The following is a 23,007-nucleotide window of genomic DNA, read 5'->3' on the forward strand; positions in this document are numbered from 1 at the left end:
CTCCAGTGGTGAGCTTGAAGAGTCTTCCTTGGTTGTTCGTCCACTTGATCGATTTTCTCCATCCTTTCTGTTGATTCGAACTAGTTTCTGTGATCAATGCGGTAGGGTTGAAGTGATCGTCTTGAAGTATCATGGTAATGATCTCGTCCTGCGCGGCTCTAACAAACCGATCTTCTCCAAATAGTAAGCTAACAGCTTGTTCGTCTAAGCAAGGTGCTTGACGAGTCTTGACGGTAGGAACCATTTCTGTGGGAATAAAGTAGAAATCGTGAAAGATCTCGATTCCAGCTAGTTGCTTTCCTATGTAGTGCCAAGGCTCGGGAAACCCGTGAAAGCGTTCTTGGCTTCCTTCTCTAACAAAGTCTCCATTTAGGGTAGGGAGGTAGGGCCGCATTTGGATTCCCACATTCGTGCGGTTTTGGAATTGAGTGAGCATTTCTTGGGCTTCCTCTTTGGTGGGGTTGTATCCTAGTCCTAGTGGTATCCTTTGCGAGTTGCCTTCTTTGTAAGGTGCAAAGGTATTTCTTTGGACAGGATTTAATGGCATTCCCGGGAAGTATCCCTGAGATTTGAGTATGTGGTTGACCACTAAATTAGAGTAGGGATCGAAATATAGAGGTGCCTACTCACTCTCTACAAGGTTTATGTTATGGAAGCCCCCAAGCTCATGTACTGGATCTGCAAGTACTTGGTTGCTTGACCTCTTTTCTATTACCGCCTTGATGGGTGACGAAGTGAGCGTCACCACTTTACCATCTAGTGGGATCTTGATTTTCTGGTGGAGGGTGGATGTTACCGCTTTGGAAGCGTGAATCCAAGGTCTTCCCAGAAGTATGTTGAAGGATGCTTCAATGTCCACTATTTGGAATTTAACCTTTCGTTCAATTGGCCATGTGGCTATGGTGAGGTTAACTAGTCCTACCACTTTTCGTCGTGTACCATCATATGCACGAACACCTTGGTTGGTAGGGGTCCAATATGACTCTTTCATGCCTAATTTGTACGCTGTTTTTAATGGTATGACGTTGACTGCCGAGCCATCATCTACCAAAGTCATTGGCATATTCTTCTTTAAGCAAATGACAATAATGTATAGAGCCAAGTTGTGACTAGCGCCGAAAGGTAGCAAATCTTCATCTGAGAAAGTAACAGGGTTACTTAGCTTATGCGAATCATGGAAGACCAAGTTGACTACGTCGTCGGGTGTGGAGTTATGTGCCACGTTTAATTTGGCCAAAGCTTGCAGTAAAGCTTGGCGATGTGGGAAGGAGCTTGCAACTAGTTGCCAGACTGAAAGATCAGCCTTTGTCTTCTGTAGTTGCTTTAGTAAATGGTCAGTAGAGGTATGTTCGTTATCATTTGGCGTGACAACGTTAGTATTGGTGATTGGACCATTTGCTATGGGACCATTTTGAGAAATGTTTTGATATGGACGCCCCGAACGAGTAAGGTGGTCTATATCTTGGTCCTCACTATTTTGGACTATCTCCTCACTGACTTTGACTAGGTAGTGTTCGGTGAGGTATTCATCTTCATCATCGTCGGCCCATACTCCATTGACAGTAGCAAGCTCTCTCAACCTCATGATTTCGGCCTCCAATTGGATGATTTAGTCGATTAATTCATCAACCACAGCTATTACTTCTTGCATTGTATCATTTTTAGAGAGATTTAGTGGCGCACGTTCTTTGGGTGTGATACTTGGATTACGTAGGGTTGCCACTACACTTTCTAATTCTGAGACTTGCCTATTCACACTCTTTGCCCATGCGATAAAGTCGGTGATATTAGGGGAAATGGTGGAGTAGCTCCCTTCATCTTCTATTGCATGGATCTCATCTTCGACTGGAGAAATGAGGTGTGAACAATCTAAGGTAGATTCTTCACTTGTAATTATCAGAACTCCAAGAGGATTCTGAGTATTGTTAGGCTTACCTCCAGGCGGTATTGGTAGGCGACCGTCTTCAATCATGTCTTGAAGTACATGTTTTGGCTTGTAACATTTTTCTGTATCGTGTCCCTTACCTCTATGATATTCGCAGTACGAATTCTCGTCCTAGGACTTGGATTTCTTTTCTGGTTCAGGTGTAGGCCCTATGGGTTGAAGCTTACCCTGTTTCATTAATCTCTTTAGAGCATTGGAGTATGTATCCCCAATATTTGTGAACTTTCTTTGTGGGATGCTCTTCTTTGATGGTTCGAGAAGGTTAACCTCATCAGTCTTGCTAGTAGAGCCGTAAGAACGACTTGTTGAGCCTTGATATCCACGACCTACCGTTTTGGACAAGAGTCCTTTACGGATGTCGTCTTCGATCCTTGTCCCTAGTACAGTTAAGTCTTTGAAGGTCTTAATGTTTTGGTACCTTAAATGATTTGCATAAATAGGCTTCAAGTTGTCCACGAATTTTTCCACGAGGGTAGCGTCATCTGGATGCTCGACAAGTTGGGTACTAGTCTTCCTCCACCTACTTAGGAAGTCGGTGAAGCCTTCTTTATCATTTTGGGTAAGAACCTCTAAGGTGCGCATATTGGCTTGGATTTCAGCATTATCCGCATATTGCTTAGCGAACTCGATCGCGGCATCATCCCAGGTGGCAATCTTTTTGTGTTCTAGGGAATAGAACCATTGCTTAGGAATGGTGTCAAGAGATGAAGGAAAGATCCTTAAGAACATCTCGGGTTTAATGCCTTTGATAGACATATAATCCTTGAAAGCAAGGATATGGTTCAAAGGGTTTTCGTGCCCCTTGAATTTCGGGATATCCGTCATGTTGAAGTTGGTTGGCAATTTGGAACTCACGGCCTCATACTTGCGATTTTTTTCCCTATAGATATCATCCCCTTTGAGGTACATTAGTTGTTCCTCCAAATATTGGAGTCGTTTTTCACCTTCAGTCAGACCTACGGGAGGGTTGACCTCTTGTGCTCCCACAAAAGGGGGTGGATTTTCATTCGCGAAGTCATTCACAAAATCATGAGGCACTTCATTTTCTGTAGGAGGCAACCTAGCTTCTACAGCAACAATTCGGCCCTCGATCGTGTTAAGGCGATTATACACTTGGTCTTGGCTAGCTTGGAGACGGGTTAACGCGGCTAGGATTAGATCATTACCATTCGGTGGTTGTCCATTGACACTTGCGTAACTAGTTCCAGGCATCTTGAAAAACTGGATAAGAGATCGACGATGAATAAAAACACGATCGACCATTCTAGCACACTTACTCAAAGAAAAGGTTCGACTTGCGAAGTGGGAGTGTGCCACTTGTGTCAAGTGAGGTTTGAAGAAATGACAAAGTTTGGAAATGTTGGTCCTAGTCAACTATAGTGTAGTTGTAGGAGTGGACTCGAAGTGAGGTTTTGAAATGGGCTTCGAAGCCCGAATTTTGACTCAACAGAGTTTCGACTAGTTTTGCGCTAAATTTGGCCTATTTTCGAAAATTTACATTTTAAAAGAGGTTTTGATTTTACAAAATTCATCATGGTTTCGTTTAGAAAATGGTGATCACATATAATACAAGCATTTATACAGGCATTATAACGGGATGCTGAGTGCATTTAAAAGGGTTTTGGTTTAAAGGGTGGGTTGCCATACCGAACAATCAAACCCGGGGTCTGTGGAGAGGCTCGTACCAAACAGGAGTAAGGCTGATTCCTAGTCCATTTCCTCGAGTAGTGAAAGCCCTTGATACAAACATGAGTAAGCATCATGGTGTGATTGACGTCAATCGCTATCCATCCTTAGGCCCAAATAAGAATTTGGAACGTCTAGATTGGACGATTGGTCGAATGGGTTGGGTTGGGCCTAGGAAGGCCGAATAAACGATCTAGGAAGACCGAGTTATGAAAACCGACAACTGTCTTGTACAAACTATTCCCTAACCTTGTTCAAGTTTTACCCTTGGCTACAAGTAAGTGTATTATTTCCCCAGCGGAGTTGCCAAACTGTGGACGTGGGCCCACGGGGGTCGCTCGGGTAGAAAGCGAGTAAGCTTTGCATTTGCGGAGTCGCCACCAATTTATTGTGGAAAATTGAAAACCATTCGAATACCTCGTGCCATGTCAAGACACAAAGTAGTGACATGAACACCAAGAACTCGTTACCCTTAGCATTCTATGTCTAGAATGACTCTCGTGGATGCCAATGAACACGGATGTTCACAGAGATCTGGAGTAAGGGGTGAGGGTACGTATTAGGAAGATCTTTTGATCGAACACCTAATCTCGCCCGCCTCGATAGCGGCCTCTACTAATGATTAGGGAAAATCGTCTATACTCGATATGTTGAAGGTTATATGCATGCAATGCAACATCCATTAGATTAATCCTAGCATGTGAATTAATACTAAGTCGGTAGACACGTAGTTTAACATACATTAATGTCGAGGTAGAAATTTAGGTTAATTGCATGTGAGAGCATATAAACAATATGGTAAAGAAATACAATAAAGAAAATTACAATAATTACAACGGATTAATTGATTTACGTTTGACAAAATATCCTTCTTACCAAATGGCGTCTTCCTAGCAAGGTTTCAGTCTGAAGAAATGAAAAATGCAGTTTTAGGGAGTGGCCACTTCTTATTTGATAATAAACCACTTATCCTCAAACCCTGGCAGCCTGATGTTGAGCTTATTAAGGAAGAGGTTAAATCAGTCCCTGCCTGGATCAGAATGCACAAACTTCCTCTAAAGTTTTGGGGTAAGAGTCTTCCTAAAATAGCACCTCTAGTGGGTACCTATGTTAAAAGTGATGCAGCCACTGAGCAAAAAACCAGACTAGGTTTTGCACGAGTCATGGTTGAATTGAAATTAGGGCAGAATTTTCCTAACTCTATTAAGTTTATGGATGAGAAGAGTAATATGGTCAATATTACAATTGAATATGAATGGAAACCAACCTTGTGCACAAAATGTAAACAAATAGGGCATGAGAAAGACAGTTGTAGGAGAACTAAACAAAGTGCAAAAAAGAGAGTACCTCAGAAGGTGTGGAGGCTTATCAAGGCTCCAGCAGGTACGGTAGTCGCTGTCAATCTGCCAGCTTCAACTGCTACCAGTGTGGGTGCTCCTAAAATGATTCCATCTGCTCCAAGTCAGCCTAAAATCAATAAGGAAGATGTGAATGCTAGTGAACATACTCCTACTAATAGTCCAAAATGTGCTTCCAGTGGGACTCAGTCTCCTATTAAGGCCACTAAATAGGGGAATGAGAATGGCAGCAGGAAAGTTTTAACTTCTCCTCCTTTGATGGAAGAGTTAAAGGGGTCCTGTTCTCCCAAGAAGGGCATTGGAATAAATGGTACTGACTCTTTACAGATCAATCAATGATTAAGTTTGGATTTTGGAATGTAAGAGGTATGAATAAGGGAGGAAAACAAGTTGATGTGAATAATTTCCTTCACAATAATAATGTTGGTATGTTTGGTCTACTAGAGACTAAAATAAAGACGGATAATTTCCATAGTATAGCTAATAAAATTTTTTCTGACTGGAGTATTTCCACAAATAACAACTTCCGCTCTGGGGGAAGGGTATGGATGCTGTGGAAATCACACATGTTTGACATTCAATTTCTACAATATGATGCTCAGTTCATTCATATGCATGTGGTTAATAAGATTGATCAAATGCAGTTTTTTCAAACCATTGTCTATGCTTTTAATGGTGTGGGTGAAAGGGAGTCCCTCTGGCTCAACCTCAAAAGTATTGCTCAACAGATTAATGGACCTTGGATCATTGGGGGTGATTTTAATTGTGTTTTGCAGACTAATGAAAGGCTGGGTGGAAATGTTTCTATAGCTGAATCAGAACCCTTCTATGATTGCTTACAAGATTGTGGTCTCATGGATTTAGCAGCTACTAGAGCCTTCTATACTTGGAACAATAAGCAACCTCCAGCCACTAAAATTTATAGTAGACTGGACAGGTTGTTTGTGAACCATGAGTGGAATGTTTCTTGCCCTGATTTCTTGGCTAACTTTTTACCAGAAGGTCTTTTTGACCATACCCCATGCCTGGTCAGTAAGGGGCTGCTGGGAGGGTGTAAAAAAAGGCCATTTAAGTATTTTAACATGTGGAGCTCTGCCAATGGATTTCAAAAGTGTGTTAAAGATGTATGGAATCAGCATATCCCTGGGACTAAGATGTATGGGGTCGTCAGGAAACTGAAACTCCTAAAGCCTGAGATTAAGAAGATTAATAGGAATTGCTAGTCAGACATTGAGAATAAAGCTGATATTGCTATGATCAAATTAACTCATCTGCAGGAACAGCTTACTTTATCACCAGGAGATGAGAATTTGGTACAGCAAGAGTATGAAGCACATCAGGTCTCTGCCTCTTTACAGAAAGCTAAACTGGCTTTCCTTAAACAGAAAGCTAAAGCCCACTGGTTAAAGGATGGAGATGCTAATACAGCTTACTTCCATGGTGTTATCAAAGCTAGAAGGAATAAACACTTTATTTGCCAGATTACAGATCACCTGAATAAAACTCATACTAATCAAGAAGGTATTCAATCTGCTTTTCTTAATTATTATGAGATGCTGCTGGTCTCAAAGGCCACTACCACCAGGGTTAACAGGTCCATTGTAAACAAAGGAAGAATTTGGAATGAGGCTCACAAGACTGCCCTACTTGCCCATGTGTCTAAGGATGAGATCAAAAATATTATTTTTCATATCCCTGATGATAAGGCACCAGGTCCAGATGGCTATTCAAGTAAATTTTATAAAGACAGCTGGGATATCATTGGGGATGAGGTCACTGCTGCTATAATGGATTTCTTTGACTCAGGTCAGATTCTCAGACAGATTAATAATACCATGATCACTTTGATTCCAAAGGTTGATAGACCCATAAGTGTGCTTCAGTAACCAATTGCCTGCTGCAATGTTATTTACAAGTGTATCCATAAGCTTCTATGCTACAGGATGGCCAGCATACTCCCAGATTTAATTGCTCAAAATCAAGGGGGATTCATACAGGGTAGAAGTATCATGGAGAATATTTTAATATGCCAAGACATAGTTAGACTATATGACAGGCAAGCTGCTTCCCCTAGGTGCCTATTCAAAATGGACCTTCAGAAAGCATATGATACCATTGAATGGGAATTTTTAGACCAAATGCTCCCTGCCTTAAATTTCCCAGATCAGTTCAGAGGATGGATAATGAAATGTGTCACTACAGCCAGCTATTCTCTTAACCTCAATGGCAATGTTTTTAGTTTTTTTAAAGGACAAAGGGGACTCAGGCAGGGGGGACCCTCTTTGTCCTCTCATTTTACCTGTATGCATGGAATATTTATCCAGATTACTCGAGCATACTAATGTAACCAGAGATTTCAGGTATCACACCCTTTGTAAACCTATGAAATTGACTCATCTTATGTTTGCAGATGACCTACTCCTCTTCTACAAGGGAGATGCCCCCTCTATGTTGACTATCCTTAGAACTTTTGCTACTTTTTCTCACTCATCTGGTCTCCACATGAGTAAGGGGAAGTCAAATGCCTATTTTAATGGGGTCAAGAATACACTAAGGCAGGAGATATTGTAGGTCTCAGGTATGGGTGAAGGGACTCTCACTTTTAAATATCTTGGAGTCCCTATCAAGACCAAAAGACTGAATGCAAAGGACTGCAGGCCTCTCATTGATAAAATTGTTCAAAGAATAAGGAACCTAGGGGCAAGGAAACTATCCTATGCAGGTAGGCTAGTTTTGATACAATCTGTGCTTAACACCCTTTATAACTATTGGGCTAGTATGTTCATTCTACCACAAGGATTTATACACAGAATTGAAGGCATTTGTAGAAACTTCTTATGGGATGGGGGAGTTGATTACATGAGAAATCCACTTGTCTCCTGGGACAAAATTTGTAAGCCAAAAAATGAAGGGGACCTTGGTTTGAAAAATGATTCTCTCTGGAATCAAGCAGCAGTGGGAAAACTGGTGTGGTGGATTGCCTTAAAATCTGACCATCTTTGGGTCAAATGGGTCAATCAGGTTTATATAAAAGGAAAGGATTGGCTAGACTATCATCCTACCAGTAACTCTAGTTGGTCTTCGAGGAAAATCTGCCAAACTAAAGAAATGTTCCTCAATTCTTATCAGCAACAAATTTGGACTTCAGACAAGGGGTACACTATAGCAAGGGGCTATGAAATGATAAGACTCAGGGGGGATAAGATTAGCTGGTCTGCTCTCATATGGAACAAGCTGACGATTCCTAAACATGGTTTTTTAGCTTGGATATATCACCACAACATCCTTAATACCAATGAAAAACTGCATAATCTAGGTATTTCTGAGACAGATACCTGTTGTATATGTGGTATGGCAACAGAAAGCTCCAAGCATCTCTTTTTTGAATGTGTATATAGCAGACGAGTTCTTCAGCATCTTAAAAGAATGATAGGAACCATATTCCCACACACTGACTCCATCACCTGGAGATTAAATTTAAAAGGGTCAGATTTGTGGACTAATGGGATTAATGCATTCTATAATGCAAGTATTCACTACATCTGGAGGCAAAGAAATCAAAGCAAACACGAGCTTACCATTTTGCATCCCCAGAAATTGGCGACACTGATATGCAAAGAAATGAAGATGCACATCTTGAGCTACCCGCTGATTATGATGGGTAATCAAGATAGAAGCTTAATGGATCGATTAAAACAACTGCAGGTTTGATCGTAGATTGAAGATGAAAGAGATTGGATGAAGGATTGTGACGATTTGTGATGCGTGTCTAAAATATGATGTTTCACACTTTATTCTACACGCATTTTAGAGCTCAAATGTGCAATATAGGCCAATATTTCTCTATTTTCCTCTACTTTCGTGTTTTTGTACGTTATTGCAGAAATATGAAGAATTGAGCGGAAATCGAGCCAAATCCGTCCCCGAGTAATCTGCATTGCAAATGACGTAAAGGAATTGCTTAAGGAATGAGCTTGGTGCGCGATCCAAGGCCCAAAGACGTATCCACGAGAATAAAGCAGTCAACTAGTAGCTCAAGCGATCGATCGACTAGACCCATCGATCGATCGACCAACTATCGGGATCGAAGCTCTCGTTCTTTGAGATCGATCGATCGACCTCCCTGCTTAACCGATCGACCACATCGCTGCTTCAGACGAGAATTAAAAGATCGAGGAACTTAAAGCCCATTGTGTTTAGGTTTTGGAATAAGATGTTACGTATATTTCCTATATAACGTAACCTAGATCATCAGTTTATTATCAAGTCTTTTATTCAGAATTTTACATCAAGTTTTAGCATTAAGTTTTCATTCAAGTTCTTTATCGAATAGTTAGGGTTTGGGATTATTGTGAGCATCGGAATTTCGGATCTTAATAATCAATCTTTCCCCGCATTCGGTATTCTTCTGTTTACTTTCGGTTCATTTATTTTGCTAATAGATTAGAATTGCTAGTAGATTCCGGAAACCATCTTCATTATTGCATGTTAATTGCTTCCTTCCCTGTTTTAAGCATGAATTCAGTAGCTAGTTTTATCGTTTATGTTATTGTTTCTACCCTTAGCATGAGTAGCTAAATCTATAGTGCTAGGATGTAGGGGAATTGTAGCATAGGCGGCATTAGATTGAACACGGACTGAACCCGCGTGTCAGTCGATCGACTGACATTGTTGGTCGATCGACTGACCTTGTAAGGTTATCCTTCGTTTTAATTGTTCTTAATCTTGTATTTAACAAATCGAATGCATGCGACCAGTTAAACACCTATTTTGTGACCGACCCATTAGATCGAAAGATAGGGAAGGTTATTTGACCGTCAATTAAATCGACTAAACTGTGCTAAGATCGAAAGATAGGTATAGTTTAGACCGTTAGTCACTTTTCAGGACGAAAGTTAGTATTAGTGGCATTAGGGACCTATAGCGAGATCGAGAGATGCTATATGTTAGGAGTGGACCGAGAGGACCTCTTATTTCCCGCCTTACCTGTGTTTGATTCAGACCGACTTAGTTTGCTGCCGCCAAAGCTATAATGACCTGACCATCCTAGTACCCTTTCTTTTATCTGTTAAATTCGTATTTTTAGTTTATTATCTTTGTTTGCTCTTAGTCTTAGACCAATTCAAATCAACCCCCATAATAGTTACCTCGATCGAACATAGATCAACTAAAGTTTACAATCGCCTCCTTGTGGTTCGACCCTGTTACCACTAGCCTAGGTTAGTCTTAATAGGAGATTATAAATTTTATCTTTGGTACTCACAACGACGGGTATCAAATTTTGGCGCCGTTGCCGGGGAGGCAATAGTCCTAATTTTAGTTGTTTTTATTTTTAGTCTTTCTTAGTTTAAGGAACATCCGTTCCTTAAACCGTTCTTATATTTTGTTGTAGTTTCCTCTTATGCGCAGGTCACAGGGTGGTCCATTACTGCCATTTGATCCAGAGATTGAAAGATCTTTGCACGTAAAGAGGAGATTATTTCAAGAACAACAGCTGGAAGAGCCAAGTTCTCATTCTAGCTTTTACGAGAACGAACATTCGAGGAAAATCCACCATCTTCACCCGTTTCTACATCTTCACCGAGACGTTACTTCTCCAGAAATTTCGGTCATGGCCGAGGAAGCAAGTATAGCTAGTTTTTCCGAGCCGCAGTAGACAATTTATACAAAGGGTTGAATTACGGGAGAAGCGAAAGTTCGAACCAAAGCCGCCTATATTACTATGGTAGAGAGAAACCGATTCGGGGAGCTGCAAATGAAGATGTAGCTAAGCACATGGAGACCTTTATTGACTACTGCTGCTCCATTCCTCCACCAATCGGCGTGACCAGGATCAAATAAAGGAGACCATGTTCATCTTCCCTTCGTGATGCTTTGCAAGGGAGTGGTATAGAGACTTGGACCGGATCGCTCTAGAGATCACCGATTGGAATACATTGGCATTAGCATTCTACAAGAAGTACTTTTCTGCTTCAAGGACGATTGCTATTAGAGCTCAAATCACGGGCTTTAAACAAGGGCCAGATGAGAATTTCCACGAGGCATGGGTCCGATTCAAGAAGTTGGTGCGAACCATACCGCACCATGGGTTTGCAAAATGGAGTCTGTGCAATCATTTCTACAATGGGTTGTACGACGATCAGAGGGCCATTTTGGATGTTGCAGCCAATGGAAGATTCATTTGAAAATGGGAGCAACCAAGGGGTGGAAGATCATTGACGATCTAGCTACCCACAAGGTGAATATGGGAATTCGAGAGGGAACCAGAGGAGAGCGCTTGAATCCTCTTCTGTTGCTGCACTTGAGGCTCTCACCGCGAGATTTGACAAGTATGAGCTAGGGGGAGCTTCTAAAGGTGGGATATACCAAGTTAATGCCGTGTCAGACGGTCCCTTCGTCTGTGAAAGGTGTGGAGTTGAGGGCCATGTCTCGAAAAATTGCCCTAGCCCCTTTGAATCTGTGTCGCCTTTCAACACTATAGGCGGACAAACACCTACTACGAGCCACCGCATCCGAACTTGAGTTGGAGAAGCCAAAATGTCCAAAATCCAACCCAACATCCGCCACAGCAGCAGCCATATGTCCCGCCTCATCAAAAGCAACAGCAGTACCAGAAGCCTCCTTATGTGCCGCAGCAGAAACAATCACAAAACTCTGAGTTCTCCGAGCTTAAGAATCTGTTGCTAAAGAAGTCCCAAGCAAGAGAGGCCGGGATGAAGTTACTTGAGAGCCAAATTGCTCAACTGGCTAGTAAAAGTAACACTCGAGCTCCCGGACACTTACCCACTCAACCCGAACAAAAGGAGACCCTAAATGCCATCACTTTGAGGAGCGGGTCCACCCTTGATGGTCCTGCCATGGTTGAGGATGCTGTCGAGAAAGATGAGCCAGAAACAAGTCAAGAGAAAGCTTCAACGAACAAATCAAAGAAAAAGCGTCGCCAGGCATTTGGTCGATCGACTGAAGTACCTAGTCGATCGACTGACTCACGGGTTACAGGAGCTTCTGGAACTGTACATCTCAGTCGATCGACTGAGGAGAGTGGTCGATCGACTGAGATCGCTGCTAATGCTGAAGAATTCCGTCCTTTAATGCCAAATAGTCTACGAGACCACTTGTTTCGGGGAACCACCGTCCCGAAAAGTTTGGGGGAACCGAGTCTTGATGGGTCGATCCCGGCTCCGAAGTTCGATCCAATGACGGTCAATGGTTCTCATTTGAGACGGTTTGAGGAGGGGTCTAGCTTCAACAAAGAAAAGGTGACGGACTTTCAGCCTAAGTCCAAGGATACCGCACACGCGACTTAGAGGAGAGGGCTAAGGTACTCCTTTTGACCCCATATCCGGAGAGACTCGTGCCGACGAAGGAACAGGTATCTTTTAGTAAATTTGAGAAAGTTATTCGTAGCTTGAATGTTCAGGTACCCTTCCTTGAGTTAGTTAACCAAGTGCCAGCATACACTAAATTCTTGAAACAGTTGTTGTCAAAGAAAAAATCTCTTGAACATGTTCACACTGTTGCGTTAACTAAAGAGTCTTGCTCCTACTTGTCTCACACTGCGCCCCATAAGTTAGAAGACCCGGGCAGTTTTTCAGTTCCTTGCAGCATAGGTACCTTTTCTATCGAAAAAGCATTATGTGACTTAGGAGCTAGCATAAGTGTCATGCCCTTGAGTCTAGCTAGAAAGCTTAAGTTGACCAGGTTTGCAATAACTGAGATGACAGTTCGGATGGTCGACCGATCCATGGTCGAGCCTATAGGAGTCCTAGAGGACATACCGTCCGGATAGGGAAGTTTTTCTTCCCTGTTGACTTTGTTGTCCTTGACATGCCCGAGGATGACCATATTCCCATCATTTTGGGTAGGCCATTTTCGCACACTTCGGGTGCGATTATAGATGTCGGTCTAGGAACCTTGACTTTTAAAGTGGGAAAGCACTCTATTGTCTTTGCCCAGCCGGCTAAGAAAAAGGATCCCATGTGGCTGTTACATGTAATACGGTCTACGAAAAGAGATCGTACTTTGTACTTCCCGATATGCCTATTTCTATTCCTGTTGTAACCCCTCCGCCCCGGATTGGGAGCAAGAAGGAGGAAGAATCTGTTATTTTAGATAATGCAGGAGCTGGTTTGGGGAAGAGCAAGTCAAGTTATTCCAGCCAGCGAGAGAGCCTATCACTCAAAGAGGAGGTCTTGGATGCCTAAGCTATGGGACCGATGAGGAAGTGGAAAATGAGCCAGCCAAGGTGAGATGGTCTGATTTGGAGTCTAACGATCCCAAGGAAGTCCTTGATTGGGGAGATGACGAAGGCGATCACCGAGTTCTCCGACGTTGAAGCTAAGAAGGGTGCGGTGATGAGATGAGCACCATTGAGGCTACCTCTAGTAGCCGAAGCCGACGAAATGGGCCATACGCGGTCCTTCTTGATCAACTATTAGTTGATCATGCTCGTTATAAACTTCATTCTTTTTGCTTTGTTAAGACATTTTTATTGCTTTTGTGTGTGCGAAAACTTCGCTTTTATTTTATTTGCTTAGGATTTTTAAGTACTTTAGACCTCGTTCTGGGTTTTGCGCAATTTTGGCGCGTATTATTGTGCTTTTGCAGGTATTTAGAGCTTATTAGCTCAAATCATTGAGCAATTACGAAGAAATAAGACACTGCAGCAGTGTTTTCAGTCGATCGACTGACGTACCTAGTCGATCGACTGAATTGCAGGTTTCTGAAGCATTCCGTTCACGCCAACCTGGTCGATCGATCGATCTCGGTGGTCGATCGACTACCGCTTTGCTATATTCGTTCACGACCTCTCCCCATTTGTGTTTGGTCGATATGCGGACCTAAGGGAGTCTTCTACTCCACTTTATTTTCCGTCGCATTATCTATTTCTTCGCTTGTCTCATTTGTGCACAACTTTTACGTTTCAAAATTGTTTCCTTCGGTCTTAAGCATGGTTTTGTTTGTCTTTTCAGGTCTTTATTGGTAGCACTGCTAGCTACTGAAACCTCCTAGCTAACGCTGGTTTGGGGAGGTTTCCTTTGCTGCGCTTAAAGTCTTGTGAGTTCCATATCTTTCCTTTATGTCTTGCTTATTTAATTTCTTGCAAATTCCCGTTTCTCTTTTCTTCATTACATGATTTTGCACAATGGGGACATTGTGCGATTTGGTTTGGGGAAGGGTTTTGCGTCGCATATCATTTGCTTGCATTCACGTTTAATTTTGTTTTGCATTGTTTCATTTCATTTCTCTTATATATACAAAATTCCAAAAAAATTGAAAAATTTCAAAATTTCAAAAAATGCACGTTTATTTCCTTTTGGCGATTTTTGCTCCCATATTTCATTTATATCTTATGGGGAGTTAGTTGATTACTTTTACATCTGGAGATTGTGAGTTTGTGCTTGCTATAGCACCGTTTCATTTGATTATGAGCAAGAAGTTGGATGTTGCCATTTGGTTCCGTTTTGGTACTAGCTTGATCACCTGTACCCCCACTTTACCATAAAATGTTTTGCCCCTTCTTACCCATACCTCACATATCCCATATTTACCTCGGCATGTGTCTTTGGTCATCTGTTTGGTTGGAATGCATATGTACGGTCATAGAGGTCATCTTCATAATTTATTGCTGGCATGTTTTCATAGGTCGTAGTTAGGTGAGAGTCACTACAAAATTAATTCTTTCTATCTTACATATATATCACTTGCGCTTATTGAGTGATTTGAGCGACCCGCGAGAGTCCAATTTGATAAGTCTCTACAGTTGACGGTTCAGCAGTTTTTAACGACTTTATAATTCGTTTGCATGATTCACATTACTAATTGATTGTTGGTTGTGCATTAAATTGGTTTGGGCTTAACAGTTTGCATTTCGCTCTGAGATCGAACTCGTTCCATTAGGTCATTAGATCGAGTCTAGTTCTTGCTTGGGGACAAGCAAGGTTTGGTTTGGGGAGATTTGATGCGTGTCTAAAATATGATGTTTCACACTTTATTCTACACACATTTTAGAGCTCAAATGTGCAATATAGGCCAATATTTCTCTATTTTCCTCTACTTTCGTGTTTTTGTACGTTATTGCAGAAATATGAAGAATTGAGCGGAAATTGAGCCAAATCCGTCCCCGAGTAATCTGCATTGCAAATGACGTAAAGGAATTGCTTAAGGAACGAGCTTGGTGCGCGATCCAAGGCCCAAAGACGTATCCACGAGAATAAAGCAGTCAACTAGCAGCTCAAGATCGATCGACTAGACCCATCGTGATCGATCGACCAACTATCGGATCGAAGCTACATTCTTTGAGATCCATCGATCGACCTCCCGCTTAGTCGATCGACCACATCGCCGCTTCAGGACGAGAATTAAAAGATCGAGGAACTTAAAGCCCATTGTGTTTAGGTTTTGGAATAAGATGTTACGTATATTTCCTATATAACGTAACCTAGATCATCAGTTTATTATCAAGTCTTTTATTCAGAATTTTACATCAAGTTTTAGCATTAAGTTTTCATTCAAGTTCTTTATCGAATAGTTAGGGTTTGGGATTATTGTGAGCATCGAATTTCGGTTCTTAATAATCAATCTTTCCCCGCATTCGGTATTCTTCCTGTTTACTTTCAGTTCATTTATTTTGCTAATAGATTAGAATTGCTAGTAGATTCCCGAAACCATCTTCATTATTGCATGTTAATTGCTTCCTTCCCTGTTTTAAGCATGAATTCAGTAGCTAGTTTTATCGTTTATGTTATTGTTTCTACCCTTAGCATGAGTAGCTAAATCTATAGTGCTAGGATGTAGGGGAATTGTAGCATAGGCGGCATTAGATTGAACACGGATCGAACGCGTGTCGATCGATCGATCGACATTGTTGGTCGATCGATCGACCTTGTAAGGTTATCCTTCGTTTTAATTGTTCTTAATCTTGTATTTAACAAATCGAATGCATGCGACCAGTTAAACACCTATTTTGTGACCGACCCATTAGATCGAAAGATAGGGAAGGTTATTTGACCGTCAATTAAATCGACTAAACTGTGCTAAGATCGAAAGATAGGTATAGTTTAGACCGTTAGTCACTTTTCAGGACGAAAGTTAGTATTAGTGGCATTAGGGACCTATAGCGAGATCGAGAGATGCTATATGTTAGGAGTGGACCGAGAGGACCTCTTATTTCCCGCCTTACCTGTGTTTGATTCAGACCGACTTAGTTTGCTGCCGCCAAAGCTATAATGACCTGACCATCCTAGTACCCTTTCTTTTATCTGTTAAATTCGTATTTTTAGTTTATTATCTTTGTTTGCTCTTAGTCTTAGACCAATTCAAATCAACCCCCATAATAGTTACCTCAGACTGAACATAGATCAACTAAAGTTTACAACTGCCTCCTTGTGGTTCGACCCTGTTACCACTAGCCTAGGTTAGTCTTAATAGGAGATTATAAATTTTATCTTTGGTACTCACAACGACGGGTATCAATTTGGATGAGGGATCTGTTTTTGTTGTCTAATCTAGGGTTATATCCCTTTTTGTTTTTGTTGGTGGCCAGATAATGGGTCGGCCCATGTTTGTATGAGGTTTGGTATGAGGGTTTGGTTTATTCCGAATCTCGTGTTGTATGGTGACGGTTTTTTTCTTTAATATACTTACATTTTATCGAAAAAAATAATTGATTTACGTCGAAAATACACTTAAAACGGATGGTTTTAGAAAACAAAGGGAAAACAAATAAACGAACAGATTATTAGGTGATAATACGAGTAATAGTTAATTAATACGTAAGCTAATAACTATGTCAAAGCAACAACAGAAGTTCAGAGGCAGAATTCAACTCGAATAAAGCAGCAGAGTGCGTCCTTTGGAAGAGGCGCAGCAGATTCTTTGCGTCTGTTTTCGATTCAATTCTAATTTGTGAAGCGGAATTGCATATCGTTAATATTCATTGGTAAATTAATGATTGATTAATAATATTTGACTCGGATAGAAGTGGAGTAATATATTATTTACATGTAAATAGGTCATAAAAACAATAAAACATGGACTCAAATTAATTAGAACAAATTAATTACAAGATTAATAACAAGGATTAATAATGAATTAAATTAAAATAGGTTAAGTAGATTTATTAATGACGAACTAATGATGATGATGATAAATAACAGATGCAAATATACCAAAGATGGATTTCAGAGACTTGATATTGATGAATCGAGCCTTTAAAAACCCAAATTGATTTTAATGACGAAAACCCGCAAATATGAATTATAAGGGATTTAAGTTGGGAATTTAATGATGATAAATTATTAATGATTTACGTGTCAAAATTATCATGCTAAAGGAAATAAGAACAAACAAAGACGAAACAAGAAAAACAAACGAAAATAACAGAAAACGAAGGAAGAAGAAGGAGAGCAAGAACTGCGGCAGCCTCAGGAAGAGGCGCAGCAGGTGCTGCATCCCTTCGAAGAGGCGCAGTAGTTGCTACGCTCCTTCTCGACGTCTGTCTCCCGTTAATTCGAAAAAAAGGTTTGAATAAAGGTTTTATTAATCGGTTGTGAATATACTTTCGACGTAAACCTTACAATAACGATTACAAAAATAAGAACAATAGTAAAAGATAGGATTTACACCCTCAGACTTACATGTTTGACGAAACGAGATTAACTAAGTTAACGTTTAGTGATGCTCGACTGGAATGTACGACGAAAGTGCCCTCTAAGAGGAAATTAAACAAAGTTAATTGAGTTGATTGATGTGGATTTGGTCAAATTGGTCCGTCATGCAAAACGAGGCTGGTACTCAGAAGGATCCGAGCTTACGTGGTCGAAAGTTCAAGCACGTAGACGCCAAAAAGCAAGAGCGTGGTCTTAGAATGCAAAAGGAGAAGAGAAGGGTGGACACTCGCGTGAGAAATATGAGGACCGAAGGTCTCTATTTATACTAATCACACGAAGGAATTAGGGTTTCGGTGAAACTTTGGAAGTAAATCTCGAAAAGATTTGAAAATACGCAGAAAGGAGCTGGGGAAGAGGCGCAGCAGCCACTGCGTCTCTTGGAAGAGGCGCAGCACCTGCTGCGCCCTTTCCCCAAGGGTTTCCTCCTGCGGAAGAAAGATTTCCGCGTTTCTATTATGGAATTGCGGTTTGATTTTGGTTTCCTTATTATTTATTAAATAATTTCGGGATATAATTTACGAAAGATTAAAAGATTGAAAATATGGAATAAAATATCCGGAACATTCCAGAATACTCTGACTCGGCATTTTTAAACGGTTATTAGAAAATGAAGACGGTTTTTTGACCCGGACTCCAAATGTACTCTAATTACTGTCAAAACGACCGTAATGGCGCGTAGATGACGACCAAGGGGTTGACACAAGTGTTTGAGCTATAATTTGATGATAAACTTACGAACTGTCATAAATCATTCCGTGTACCAAACATGCGGCCCAATCATCACCGGGTGGCTTGCGGGAGGTGCAGAAATGAGGTATCTACAACATCATTTGTTCATCATGTTTTGCTTTGTTAGTATGATTGACAACCTTATTAGCATGCTAAACTTGATCATGAGTGAGTAGTCTTTTAGCTAGGGTTAATGGAGAATTAGGGGATTTAATCATGGGATTAGATCTATGCTTAAATTAATATACTTTCATAATTAATTGCTTGCTTGTTGTGATTTCAACCTATGCACATGTTATGTTTGATGAAATGCTAGACTATGAAACCTTGCATTTTTTACCCATCTCTTATCTTTTCAATGAGGCTTGTAAGATATAAACCAACTCAATCCTTATTAGACCATACATAGAGTTGAATAGGAAGAGACTAAGTCTACTTGTAGGTGTTGTAAAGTCTTGATCAACTCGGCTCCGGGACCTAAATCTTCCTAGGGATTGTAAGATATACACTAACTCGATCCCATCACAACAATAAGTTGCTTGTACTTATTTGAAAGCATGTTTGTATGATCTATTTCCATGAATCCCTTATGAACCCATGACACCGTAGTGCCTTTAATCAATTGTTTACAAACCCCCTTTAATTGCTTTACTTTGTTTTCATTAATTTACATTCATCTTGTTACTTAGTTTAGATCACATCTCATCTCAACCCAAATTTGTGACACCCTAAGACATAACTACTTGCAATTGAAATCCTAAATCAATACCCGTCCCTTTGGATCCAACCTTTGTTTATCGCTCTACTAAGAGTAGTTACTAAAGATATAAATATGGGTTTTTCTACGTGGTGACCCTAAACTTTTTCGAATCACACATGGTAACCTTATAAAATAGAAAAAGTTTTTGGTAACCCTGAAGTCCCTTAAATGTAATTAACGTGACCCTGAACTTTAATCCCGTCAAAATGGGCCGTTAAGTGTCATATGTGGCGAATGACATGGCTAATGTTCGCTGATGTGGCTAATGACTAGGCTGTTTTACTAATACAAATAGGAAATGAATAAGTTAAAGAAAAAAAACCAATCCACCACAATCACAGCCTCCGCTATAACCACCACTACCGTCCCCACCACCCCACCCTTCACCAACCTTCGTCGAACTACCGTCGGCGCCTCCCCACCCTTCACCGTACGCAGCTCCCCGTCGAAACACCAATCCCGCCGCCACCGGTCGAAACACGACACCCTTAATCTTCTCCCCCACCCTTGTAAACTCATCTCACTCCCCTAAAAACACTAGATCTGGGTTTTATGGAGAGGGGAAGGGGTTTCTAAGGTGGGACTGTGGGGTTGGGTGGGGATGGTGGTGATTTTGGCATAAGGAGCCTCAATTTGTTGATGTCGTTGCTACTCGTTGATGAATTATGGGCTGCTTCTAGACCTGTCAAAACCTGACCCGACACGAAAACCGACCGTAACCCGACCCGTAAATAACCCGCAAATAACCCGTTGTTTTCAACCCCAACCCGCTTTGACCCGTAAATAGCGGGAGAAACCCGACCCGTAACGGGTTGACCGTTGGGTCAAGGCAATATATCTTCCTTAAAATTAATAATATTAAATAGGTATCGACTTATAAAATTTTAAGGAAAGATATGTATATATACGGAATGCCACGTCATCACATCAAAGTATGCCACACCGTCACTTTCACCATATTACGGCGATTCGTATTCTACGTCAACACTGCCATGTCTTCATTTCAGGCGACTTGCAACGTCATCACCTTGAAGTGTGTGCCACACTATTACTTTCACCCGTGTTACATCGAACCGCATTCCATGTCGGCACTGCCACATCACCACCTCGATCACATGCCACATCATCACTTTGAAGTGTGTGCCACACCGTCACTTTCATCGTATTACGTGGAACCGCATTCCACTTCAGCACTGCCATGTCATCATTTCAGGCGACATGCCACGTCATCATCTTGAAGTGTGTGCCACGCTATTACTTTCACCCGTGTTACATCGAACCGCATTCCATGTCGGCACTGCCACGTCACCACCTCGATCACATTCCACGTCATCACTTCGAAGTGTGTGCCACACCGTCACTTTTATCGTATTACGTGGAACAACATTCCACGTCAGCACTGTCACCTCATCACCTCTGATCATGTGTCGTCATCATTATCATCATATTTGAGTCTCATAGTCGTACTTAGCTAGTTAGTGAGGGTAATGATGATCATGACGAGGTGGTGATAGCAAGAATGGTGACAATTAAGTTGACTAAGACGAGCAAGATGAGAAAAAAACGTATAAATGGTAGAAATTACGATATAAAAGAACTTTTAAAATAAAAAATGTTTATCTTCCTATTTTTTTACCCGAAACCCGTATCGAACCGTTCATATAACGGTGTGATATTGAAAATATTAAGCAAAAAATGTTTAATCTTACTAATATCATATTTTAAACTAGATAATAATAAAAATTTCCCAATAATTATGCGTTTATAAGTAGAATTAAAGAAAAAGAATTTTTTTTTAAAAAGGCGTTAATCTGACCCGTTCTGACCCTAAACTAGACCCGATACCCGTATAAACCCCACCCGTATAAACCCGTATTTTTCAAACCCGAAATAGACCCGGCCCGTATTTTACCCGAACCAGAAATGACCGAACCCGTAACCCACCCGTTTGACCAGTTTGACAGGTCTAGCTGCTTCTGGTGTCGCCATGGTGGAGGTCGGCGAGAGGGGGTGTTGGCGTGGTGGTCTGAGGTGGTAGCCACGGTGGTGGTGTGAGGTGGTGTAGAAGATGGTTTAACTTGCGTCGTTTTTATTTGTTTTTCATCTTACATTATTCCGTCTCGCAATCCCGCCTTGCAATCCCGCCTCGCCTACATATTAAATTAATAAAATAATAATGACACTTATAATATATTAAAAACCCGACTACTTATTAAATCTAACTAATACGACTAACTAATTAATCCCGCCTTGCAATCCATGTCACATGCCACATCAAGACCAAATAGCCACATCACACGCCACATCAGCACTTAACGGTGCAAATTGACGGAATTTTAGTTAAGGGTTATGGTGATACATAATAATGAACTTCAGGGTTACCATTTTTGTTTTCTGATTTGCAGGGTTACCACGTGGGATCTGAAAAAGTTCAGAGTCACCATGTAGAATAACCCTCTAAATATTGTTTTGGTGAGTAATAACGACACTAAACCTTACCGCACCAATCATTCACAGTAGGGACTGCAACGTGCCGAATCTGGACCGGATCCAGCTAGATCTAGATCCAGATCTACATTTTCCACATTGGATCCAGATCCGATCCATATCCGACGGGTCCAATTTTATCAGATCCAGATCCATATCTGACGGGTCCGGGTCGGATCTGGATCCTATGCAGATCTAAGACAATATCAAAATAAACAAAAAACACAATAGTGTTATAAGTAAAGTAACACGAACTACCCATGCGATATTAAGTGTGCCAATAACAAACTAGGTCAGTGACATATGTACGCACAAAATAGTATTTCAACTTCATCTTTTATAACTACGAAGTGGCATAGAGTTACAAAATTCAATGTCACTCGCCAAGTGGTCAAATTAAGTGGCATAACTAGTAACAATCACAAAGTTATATCATGCACTACCAACTTTTATTTTTTTATACTATATATAAACTTATGACTTGTGAAGTCAATAAATGAGTAATTTGATAATTTTTTTTTATATTAAAAACAGGTATGCGGATCGGATCTGGATCTGAGTGGTGAGATCCAGATCCAAATCCGCTTTATAAGTAATGGATCCATATCCAACGGGTCCCAAAAATTAGGATCTATATCCGATCCATGCGGGTCGGGTCCTGCAGATCTGGAGCGGATTCTAGATCCATTGTCATCCCTAATTCATAAGCACAGAAAGTAATGGAGGAAGTTCACGATGGAGGATGCGGTCCTCACATGAGTGGACCTATGATGGCAAAGAAAATTACGCGTCTAGAGTATTACTGGACGACAATGAAGTCAGATTGTATCAAATATGTCAGGCATTGTCATAACTGCCAGGTGTTCGGGAATGTGCAACATGTTCCGCCCTCAATGCTATATACCATGAAATCTCCTTGGCCATTTTCTGCTTGGGGAATAGACATCATCAGGAAAATCACTCCAGCTGGGACAGGAGGCCATTGTTATATTTTAGTAGCTATCGACTATTTTACTAATGGGTCGAGGCAGCATCTTACACTAGCCTTACAGCCAAACATGTGGCAAAGTTCATACAAACCAATATCATTTATCGATATGGTTGCCCACATGAAATCATCAGTGACAACGGGTCACATTTTCAGGCCGAAGCTGAACAATTGCTAGCCAAATATAAGATCAAGCATCACCATTCCTCGCCATATAGACCTCAAACTAATGGCGCGGTAGAGGCAGCTAACAAAAATGTCGTCACAATCCTCAAAAAAATGATCGACAATTATCGCGATTGGCCTAGCAAAATACCCTTTGCGTTATGGGGATATCGTACGTCAGTTAGGACGCCCACTGGGGCTACTCCTTTCTATTTAAT

General features: G+C 41.0%; 2 protein-coding genes across 2 annotated transcripts; both read left to right on the plus strand.

The window, feature by feature from the left end:
* The first annotated feature begins 5,324 nt into the window (after positions 1-5,324).
* On the plus strand, positions 5,325-6,875 carry LOC141588110 (uncharacterized). Its single transcript, XM_074409565.1, has 2 exons — positions 5,325-6,017; positions 6,267-6,875. Exons 1-2 carry the CDS (start codon positions 5,325-5,327, stop codon positions 6,873-6,875), a joined length of 1,302 nt encoding a protein of 433 aa, XP_074265666.1.
* A 694-nt stretch (positions 6,876-7,569) lies between these two features.
* Positions 7,570-8,700, plus strand: LOC141588111 (uncharacterized). Its single transcript, XM_074409566.1, has one exon. It carries the CDS (start codon positions 7,570-7,572, stop codon positions 8,698-8,700), a length of 1,131 nt encoding a protein of 376 aa, XP_074265667.1.
* Positions 8,701-23,007: the final 14,307 nt, after the last annotated feature.

Source organism: Silene latifolia, chromosome 6, assembly GCF_048544455.1.
Source record: "Silene latifolia isolate original U9 population chromosome 6, ASM4854445v1, whole genome shotgun sequence".
Taxonomy (NCBI): domain Eukaryota; kingdom Viridiplantae; phylum Streptophyta; class Magnoliopsida; order Caryophyllales; family Caryophyllaceae; genus Silene; species Silene latifolia.

Bases quoted from the DNA above. Each gene is read 5' to 3' on its own strand.
- LOC141588110 (XM_074409565.1), top strand. From the start codon at position 5,325: ATGATTAAGTTTGGATTTTGGAATGTAAGAGGTATGAATAAGGGAGGA. The intron at 6,018-6,266 runs GTCAGTAAGGGG...ACTCATCTGCAG, and splicing joins TTGACCATACCCCATGCCTG to GAACAGCTTACTTTATCACC.
- LOC141588111 (XM_074409566.1), top strand. From the start codon at position 7,570: ATGGGTGAAGGGACTCTCACTTTTAAATATCTTGGAGTCCCTATCAAG.